A 10,000-nucleotide genomic window follows, 5' to 3' on the forward strand; every position below is an offset into this window, starting at 1 on the left:
GTGTATGAGTAATTCTCACTAAACTGTTTTAACCAGCCTATAAACGATCATGGTTACACAAAGTTTTGTGTGTTGGCCAGTTATACTTCCGGATGCTTTCCTAGAGTTCTAATCACTTTGGCATTGTTCGACTCATCTTTTCTATAGATAGTATGCGCTTGGCTAAGAAGCTCATAACATTGCCATCCAGAGGTATAACGGACCAACACACAAAACTGTGTGTATCCATGAACGTTTATAGTCGGGTTAAAACAGTTCAGTGAGCATTACTCATGAACGCGGATGGCAAAAAACAATAACAACGACCTGAGTGACGTCAACTTCGAACCATCTATAGCAAAAATGAGAAGGATAATTTGGTAAATGAGCGACAAATGACAATATTTTATTTTTTTTAAATCCAAAGTAGCCACACTGTTCTTTTTTCTTCCCGTCCAGTTCTATTAAACTAGTAGGCCGTTAAGGTGAGAAACGTTGTTAGTGATGAAAACATTTGAGATAAGTGGACGGTGTGAAAGGGAAAGACAGATATTGTGTGTGTGTGGGGGGGGGGGGGGGGGGGGGGGAATCGGGGGGCATGCAGAAATGTAAGTTCGTAACGGCGGGGGGAGAAGAGTCGGGGGGGGGGGGGGGGGGGGGGGGGGTCCAGGCATGGGGGTTGTCTACAGGATAGAAGCACGGACTTCTGTGGATAGAATGAAGACAGGAGAGTAAAAATTACAGATCTTGAGTTTGCGTTTTGTGTGGAGTGGGAAGCAGACGAGCACGACGTCTGTCAGTCACCTGACGCGAACCGACGGCGTGGGGCACGCGATCTCTGTGCGACAACGATTGGAGAACGATAAAAATACAAGCAATTGAGGTCTTATTATGTATTTATTAGTGTTTAGTGTGGGATGGACGGACGGTCGCCGATGTTTGGGGAGTTAATGGAACGGAAGGAAGACGGTAGACGGAGCGACAGATCGTAGAAGTCTTGGGGGAGATACAAAAGAAAGAACGTTAAATGGTGTAGAATAAAAAACAACATCGCTTTTGAATGAAGACCAGAATATTACGCTTGGGTTATGTCATGTTTGTAAGAGTTGCGGAGCGGAACACCGAAACAAGCCCGGGACAAGCTGAACTTAGCTGGTTTTAATGCTTTTCTTGTTGATAAGTAGAAAATCAGTTGTCAAATTTGTTCTGGGTGTGTAGTATAGGCTACGTGGAATTGACGAGGGGAAAGTTTAATTGATCCAATCTAACACGATTCCAATTACACATTCCGTTGTGTGTTACATTTAGAATATCAAACTGTGACTCATTTGATGCTGTGTGGTGTGTAACACGTTTTGTCTACAGCTTTGTTTATTTTGTTTTAATTAAAGTTTTCAATGTATTCAAATTAAAGCTTTGATTTTAATTAAAATCGTGTTTATTCAACGGGACCAATACAAACACAAACCAAGTGAATACAGATAGATGCTTTCTGCGTGGATTTATCCTGTACTGTGATTGCAATTTCTCCCATTCTATTAATTACCATGCTATTTTTGTCGTGAAAATCATCTGAAAACCCGTGGAAATAAATAATTCTCTGTGTTTAGTGGCCATTCATCGCATCTGTGAACATGGAGAAACACCGGTGTGTTTGTCTCCTCCAGACACCGTGTGTGTTACTATTTCTGGCCTTGTTTGGTCACGTGACCCACGGGTTTATTCTTTTAACCCACACGGGTAAGTTGTAGTAATGGTAGTAAATTCATTCATAATGTATCATAGCTGTGATTTCATTCATAAATTCATGATGATTTACATAGATTTATATGTCTGATTACCCGTTTGTCGTAAATTTCATCATCAATTTACAGCAATGAATTAGTAGAGACGAGTTACAAAGTATCTAATTTTTTTTTAAAAGGTTGCCCTTCAGACCCCTTGCAGCCGGAGTTTATCCCGGTTTCCACATCGTGAAACGGACAAAAGCAATTACTGTCTGTCCTCCGGATAGGACGTTAGTCTATCACAAAGTGTTTTCCGCTAGACATTACATTCCTAGCTATCCATTCACTGCTGAATGGACAAGAGGGTCAGTAGAAAAGACAATGTCGACTTCACTCGGGATCGAGCTCGGCCCCTTTGCTTGTGAAGCAAGTGTTCTACCAACTGTGCTACCGGGACCTCCAACGAATTCTAAATCTACTGAATAATCTCCAGGTTTACACAGTAAAGTTTTCGCTGCTTGTTTTCATTTCTTTTTTCTCTCTCGTTGTAAATGTGTGTTGTTTTATTCTTTTATGAAGATCGGACGACGTTTACTTATTGTAGGGTCTGATAACCCAAATCGTTTTGGTCTCATTCATACTGCCGTACTCTGGAAAAAACCCATATTTGAAAATTTGGCCAGAAAACTCGTCCTTCAAATATCGATCGATTTAAATGACCCTCATCTTGGCAAAAACTCTCAAACCTGGGACTTCCAGAAGTTTTTGCCAAGATGAGGGTCATGGAAATACTCTCAAACCAAAAATGTTAAATCACGCGAATTTGGTAATCTATCAGAGCTGCATAACATGCGCACGTCAGGATGGGGGTGGGGGGGGGGGGGGGGGGGGGGGGGGGGGAGTATTTTGGCTTGTGGTAGGGGTAGAGGGTTTGTAGTAGTGGCGGGTGTTGATCAAAACAACTGCCAGCCCTGCTTTGAAGATGACGTAACGGGAAATTATTTCCACCAGCTCTGAACCAGGCTTAACCCCCCACCCCTCCCTTCCCCCTTCCCTACCCCCATTCACGGCCGACAAAGTAAACGCATTGATGCTATGCGTATAGGTAAAACACTCACAACATCCCCCTCAGCCGGATAATATATCGTAAAAGAACGTTTGTAATTATATTGATAGAATTATGTGATAATAACTCATAAAAATGGCTGTCTAAATACAAAAACAAAGAGTTGAGAGACGTCAAGTTCGTTCCTTCTATATAAGTGACTGATTGTCTCATAACGGAATTAAGTTGATGTCAACCCGATGCTTAAAATTGCAGTTTAAGCTTAATTGATATAACTTGAAACATGCTCAATGCGCTTTACAAGGCGTCACTAGCCAACAGCAACACTTGACATGTAGGACGAAACATAATGCTGTTAGGCGATACTACCATATTTCTTTTCTGACAAAGACAACGCTGCTAACTGCCCGGGACTCATTCTACACTTGAGTACGGTGATACAATATGAGTACACAGCCTTTTCCAAGGACTTAGCTATACCGGACTTGAACACTTGATCTATCGGTCCAAAGGCAGCAGCTTCTTATGGTTCACAATTCGTGCACCGTCGCAAACCCGCCTGGTAGCATCGTCACAACACACCTTTCGACTAGATGCTCTGCCGTCTCGGGTTCTTGCCCACAGCGTGGACATATTGGACAGGAAGTTAGACCCCACCGATGTAACGCACTTGCCGTTAGGCAGCTCCTCGACCGAAGTCGATTCGCAGCTACCCAGTGTCTCCTCTTACTGGTATCAAAGCCTGGCAACTTCTCACCAAGCTTAGAGGAGTGTAGGGCCCCGCCCCCACGAGGGATTGAATTCGTCCAAACCGACTTCCATCTCGTATGTGCAGCTCTGTCCGTAGTCAGGGATTCTGCGTACAAGGGTTGCCGGGACTTATTTCGGCTCGAAACGGGGGCACCGTCCATTATGCGCATGAGAGGGGTATCCCCATTCCCTCTCTCTTTGATCTTACTCAGCCAGTTTCCCGTAATGGTCTCCCTCCGGACATCGGGGGGGGGGGGGGGGGGAGGGGGGGGGGGCTAGATCGCTGCCATTATCGGGCCCCATTCTCTAGGGGTTGTTGTTAGCGTTCCCGACACTATGTGCATCGACTTGCGAAGTTTTACATCCACCTTCTCAACGTTTCTGCTTCTACCCCACACTGGAGCGCAAAACTCCGCGGTGGAATAGCATAGTGCCAGGGCGGACGTTCTCAGGAGCGCTTGGCTAGCGCCCCAAGTCGATCCCGCCAGCTTCCTCAGAAGACTATTCCGCTTCTCTATCTTCCGAGCAACCCCTTCGAGATGAACCCCATAGGTAAGGCTGCGATCCAACGTCACCCCAAAGGCGAGTCTCATACCACAGGACGTCATAGCTGCACACAAAAAACAAAAAACAAAAAAAAACAAAAAAAAAAACAAAAAAAAAAAAAAAAAAAAAAAAACAAACAAACAAAAAAACGAAAAATCAAAAGAAATTCTTTCATAGATTCAGATGAGAATACACTTTTATTTTCTAAACTCTATAAAGTTTAGATCTATTTTTTTTTTGTTTTTTTTTTTCATTTTCGAAATGTCAGGTTTGAGACTATGTTGACAACCAATTGGGGATGGGGGGTGGGGTGGGGTGGGGTGGGGAGATAGATAGATAGATAGATAGATAGATAGAGAGAGAGAGAGAGAGAGAGAGAGAGAGAGAGAGAGAGAGAGAGGAGATATATAGATAAATAAAAAGATAAATAAATAGATAGAGAATCTCTCTATAAATTGAAGTTGTTTTCGGAATAAAATGTGCTTTGTCAGTATTTTCAGTCTACCAGTTAGGTTACTTTGTGTCAATGTACTCTCTCTCTCTCTCTCTCTCTCTCTCTCTATCTATCTATCTATCTATCTATCTCATTCTATCTCTCTCTCTATCTGTCTCTCTATCTCTCTCTCTCTCTATCTATCTATCTATCTATCTATCTATCTCTCACTCTATCTCTCTCTCTATCTCTCTCTCTATCTCTCTCTCTCTATCTCTCTCTATCTATCTATCTCTCTCCTAGCTCCCATATCTCTCACTCTATCTCTCTCTCTCTCTATCTCTCTCTCTATCTATCTATCTATCTATCTCTCACTCTATCTCTCTCTCTATCTCTCTCTCTATCTCTCTCTCTATCTATCTATCTCTCTCCTAGCTCCCATTTTCAAGGAGTGTCAATATTGTATAGAAACATAAATCAATCAATAGATATAACCTAACGATCAACATAAATATGGTATTCAAAACGTAACCCTTTAAAAGACTAGTGTTTTGAATCTTTCTCTCACTGGACGCTATTGTGAAGGTATTTAATACATTGGTTATTTCTTTCTCCACCCCCCCTCCCCCCCCCCTCCAATCCCCCTTTCGTGTTATTTCCCCCCCCCCCCCTTTCTATTTCTTAGCTCTCCTTCTTTCTTCTCGTTTTATCAAGCATTAAGAATAAGCTAGGAGTCTCCTTTCAAAAGTCCGTGATAAAACTTACATTATGTGGGATTGAATGCTCAAAATAAAGCACATCGCTGGGAAAACAGAAATTTGGGGGGTGAAAAAACACATTAGGCACATAAGATTGATTTATTTGTATTTGTATTTATCTGTCTGTATCAATTGGTATTTTACTATTGAAAATGGGGGTGGTAGTGGGTATGAGAGAAATAGAGAGGAGAGAGAGAGAGAGAGAGAGAGAGAGAGAGAGAGAGAGAGAGAGAGAGAGGGGGGAAGAGAAGGGGGATGGAGAGAGGGAGTTGGGATGGGCATAACCAATCTCGTTGGAGCACTTGAAACAGGTTGTTGTTAGGTTGGGTCCCTTTGTAAAGTGTTTTGAGCACGTTAATAGCTATTGGTCTAACTAAAAGGACAAAAGTTGTGTTTTTTTTAATGTTATTATTCCGGTTAAGGGTTGTATTACACATACTTTAATTGCGTAATTTGAAAGTCTTTGTTCCTATGGAAAGACATGTATGTCTCATAGGGACGATTTGATTTTTTTGTCTTCTACGAGTACAAAGACAGACTTTGTCCTTTGTTTTCTTGGAAGCGCTCTTATCATTGGTCTGGATCCGGAGAAAAAACACACCTAATTATTTAACATGGCTGACATGTACTGAATATGACACGTTTCCGATCAATTGATCCGTCTGGGTTGTCTTTTCAGTAATTTGTCGTATCGTACAGTGAAATCCGCATTAAGTCAACACTCTTAAAGTCAACCTCCGCTTGAAATCAACACTCCTTGTTGGTCCCAAATGTTCTGTTCTTTATCTAAGTGTGTTCCACTGATAATGGATAAAGTGAATCTTGCTGTAAGTCAACCTACCAATCTTCATGGTCAGACAGAGTTCACTTTATCAGGATTCCACTGTATTTTCCATGTTTCTGGTCATGTCATCTTATCATTCAACTACTGCAATGCCGTACTCTGGAAAAAATCCATATTTAAAATTTTGGCCAGAAAACTCGTCCTTCGAATATCGATCGATTTGAACAACCCCTTATCTTGGCATAAATTCTCTAACATAAGACTTCGCGAAGTCCCAAGTTTGAGAGTTTTTGCCAAGATGAGGGTCATTTAAATCGATCGACATTTGAAGGACATCTTTTTTTTCTGGCCAAATTTTAAAATATGTGTTTTTCCAGAGTACGGCAGTGCTTTTGTTTGTATCGATTCAGCCATATAGAAGGAAGGATACTAACATCACTCATCTCTTTGTTATTGTCTTTAGACAGCCAATATTAGTGTAATATTCTCACCATATTATATTAATCAGACTATAGATAGTATGCGCTTGGCTAAGAAGCTCACAACATTGCCATCCGGAAGTATAACGAACCAACACACAAAACTCTGTGTATCCATGAACGTTTAAAGTCAGGTTAATACAGTTCAGTGAGCATTACTCATAAACGCGGATGGCAAAAAACAATAACAAATACCTGAGTGACGTCATCTACGAACTATCGATAAACGCTCAAGGTTACATACATCATTTTATGTATTTGGTACGTTATAGCCAGCTGGCGGATGTTGTATTTTACCCAAATACACATCATCATTATTATGACATGTAAATGGTCTTTATGTAAAGAATGACATAACATCATACTTTCCGTCTCTTTGTCTTGTTTCTCTAAATTCCTGGCTGTCCTCTGTCATTGTTTACAAAATGTGCTGAGAGCTTCATAATATTTACATGAACTTGACCTCCGAGGCATCGGTGCTATGTAGATAAACGAAAACACTGGAAAAGAAATGTTTTGTTTTTGGTTTTCATTTCTTGTTTGTTTTTGTCATAAAGAAGGCCCGTGCAAGCGTTGATAACAGATGAATGCTTTTGATTATGATAACACGACACGCCATCTCTGAAATTATGTGTATTCGTTTTGGTTGGAATCGTCCTTGAACTTCGTTCCACTTCCCTTCTTCTCTCTTCGCATCGTTAATCGTTATTTCATCGTCTCGCTCTTTTGTTCTATTTACTTTTGGTTTTGTTTTCTTACTCGCTGCTCTATTGCACATGCGTTGATTTCATATCTGTTTGTAAAAACGTTTTACCTTAATGGACAAGTCTATCGTGGGGTAATTTTTGCCATAATTTGTCTCCTTAAAACGTTTACTTGTGTTTACCTGCTAAAGACATGTGTGATAAGAATAGCTTGTATCTCCGTGAGAAAATATTTGTGAATGTTGGCTATGTGAGAGCTATACATAGTTTGATTAAATCAGATGATTGTGTATCTATCCACAAACACTTGGGATCTCTCAGTATTATCATTCTAGATTGAAACAAAAGCTTCATCATCATCATCATCATCATCATCATCATCATCATCATCATCATCATCATCATCATCATCATCATCATCATCATCATCATCATCATTTTCACCCTGGCTCAGGGTATAGGCCACAGACAAACAGTTTCCATCCTTCTCTATCCTGAGCTAACTTTCTTTTTTTTTTTTTTTTATCTCGTTCCATGTCCTTTCCTTTATCTCTGTATATCAGCTTCTTTACTTCGAAGCTGCTTGTTTGGCGAAGACGTCATCGGGTCAGTAGATCCTTTCGGATTGCTCACTTTCAAAAAGTATTTATATGGAACTCTCTTTCTTTAAAAACAAAAAAGAAGAAGAAGAAAGAAACACACAAAAATGATCTTTCAAAAACATGGGATCTTGTTTGTTTTGCTTGACATCTTCCAAATAATTTGTTATAAGATGCTGCAATGAATCGCTTTAATTACAAAGGGGTGAAACAATTTAAATATTGAGCTTTTAAATAGGGCAATATCCACTAAACATGCCCAAAGCGCTTTGCAAGGGGCCTCGGGCCAACAGCAGCACGTAATATGTAGGCGAGACATGACGCCAGTTAGGCGATATTACAATTTTTTTTCTGACAGAGACAACGTTGTTAACTGTCAGGTACTCATATTACACATAAGTACGTTGAGAGAATGTGAGTGAAGAGCATTTTCCAAGGAATCAACTGTGCACCGAGCGAGGCTCGAACCCAAGACCTTCCGACCCGAAAGCGAGTGTCATACCACTAGACCACATAGTGTCCTTTAATAAAGTAAATTGAATGATTCGTGACAGAATTCGATAGCAAAAAGTGTTTTTATATATTCATCATCATCATCATAGCTTGTCGCTCCAACACCGAACCCACTCCACTGGGGAGCAGACTCTTAGGTCATGGTTAGTGCAGCTGGGCCCACCCTGGCATTCTCTAAGGATGTGCTCCATCGTCTGCTCTAGGCATCCACATGTACACAAGCTAGTCTCAGCCAGCCCCCATTATATATTGAAGTCACGTGATTCCAACTGACCACACAGCCACCTAATGGCGCTGAATTGACATCTCATTATATGTGTCGCAAGCACCGTAAAACAATTTAAAACAAAACAAACAAAAATAAACAACGTACTGGATACCACCCAAGTGTTTCAGGTTTGAAACCCTTCAGACAATTAACTTTACAAGTTACTGGTGACCTGACACGTACTGTCGTACACCTGACAAATGACAAATCAAAACACGTTTTTCCAGAATACCTACAATCAAAATGTTGCTGCTTCAAGCTCGAAGAAGAAAAATAAGGATACGTGTTGAATTGTATGTAAGCTTCAATTTATTAGAAGAAGACAGATGCTGTGGACGTTTCGGGTTCCCCTCTATCAACATAACACGATGAATAAAACACGAATGAGATATATCATTCGTCCTTAGTCTATCTTCGTCTAATAAATCGAAGCTTACAATTCAACACGTATCGTTATTTTGTTTTTCAGAAAATCAACAGCAGAAAAGTTATTGTGTCATTTTTTTGTCGGAAATTCTCTGGCCTTGAAACTGTCCCGACCTTGAGAACGTGTATCCCCTACCCCACCCCCCTATAATATCTAATCTGATTTATCGTGTAGAAATTCTTCACAACTCCCTTACTGTTCAGGATAGAGATTTTGCTCATAGGTCATGGTTCGATCTCTTGTTGTCCTCCCATCTGTCTGACGTGTAATATTTTGGGATCATTGAGATAGACAACCATTAAGCGGTGACGATGAGACTGTGAAGGAAGGAGAAATTATGTGGAAGAACAAGAGTCTGTGCGGGTTTGTGGTATGTGGTGTGATTTGGCATTCGAACTGATAGGCCCCTGGTTCGAGGCTTGCTCTTGGCGATGCAAAGTTAATTACTTGGAGAAGTCTCTTTATTCACAATTTCTCATGCATTGCACTTAGGAGTAAAATCGTTGTAACATCGGCCAGTAACATCGTTGTCTTTATAAAAAAAAAAGAAACAACTGTAATCGGGCAGGAGTCACATTCAACTTTTCAATAAAACCTTACTTTACTCATGTGTGAATGAGTACCTCTGCCAGAAAGCAGTGATTGTAAGAGTGTCAATTCAATCAAAAAGAAGCAACAATAAAAACGCCAAACAGGCCGCCGATTTGATATAATATGGAAATAATATGGTTCACCGTGAACTGCTGTGGGGGTGGGGGGGGGGGGGGGGGGGTAGATGAAACACTGTGAAGGGCATTGAGTATGGAAAATCCACGGAAATGAGATAAATAAGTTCCAGAGTTTCATGTAATTCAAATGTTAAAATCTAGGCTTTAAATTCAATGATCAATGTAAGGCCCAGGTGTGTAATACCGTCATGAAGTGATTGGTTACATGTTTGAGGTTTTGACGCAAGTGAGAAATTGTA

The 10,000-nt window shown here is 40.7% G+C and overlaps 1 protein-coding gene across 1 annotated transcript in view; it reads left to right on the plus strand.

The window, feature by feature from the left end:
- Window positions 1–872: 872 nt before the first annotated feature.
- Window positions 873–10,000, plus strand: part of LOC144971561 (uncharacterized) — a 79,667-nt gene continuing 70,539 nt past the window's right edge. Inside the window, exon 1 of the mRNA XM_078912605.1 lies at window positions 873–1,719. Within this exon, the coding sequence (XP_078768731.1) occupies window positions 1,614–1,719 (106 nt within the window). The 5' untranslated portion in view covers window positions 873–1,613. The remainder of the gene's footprint in view (window positions 1,720–10,000) is intronic.

This window comes from Berghia stephanieae, chromosome 1 (assembly GCF_034508935.2).
Source record: "Berghia stephanieae isolate SIO BIC M18660-M18661 chromosome 1, UCSD_Bste_1.3, whole genome shotgun sequence".
In the NCBI taxonomy this organism is placed as follows: Eukaryota; Metazoa; Mollusca; class Gastropoda; order Nudibranchia; family Aeolidiidae; genus Berghia; species Berghia stephanieae.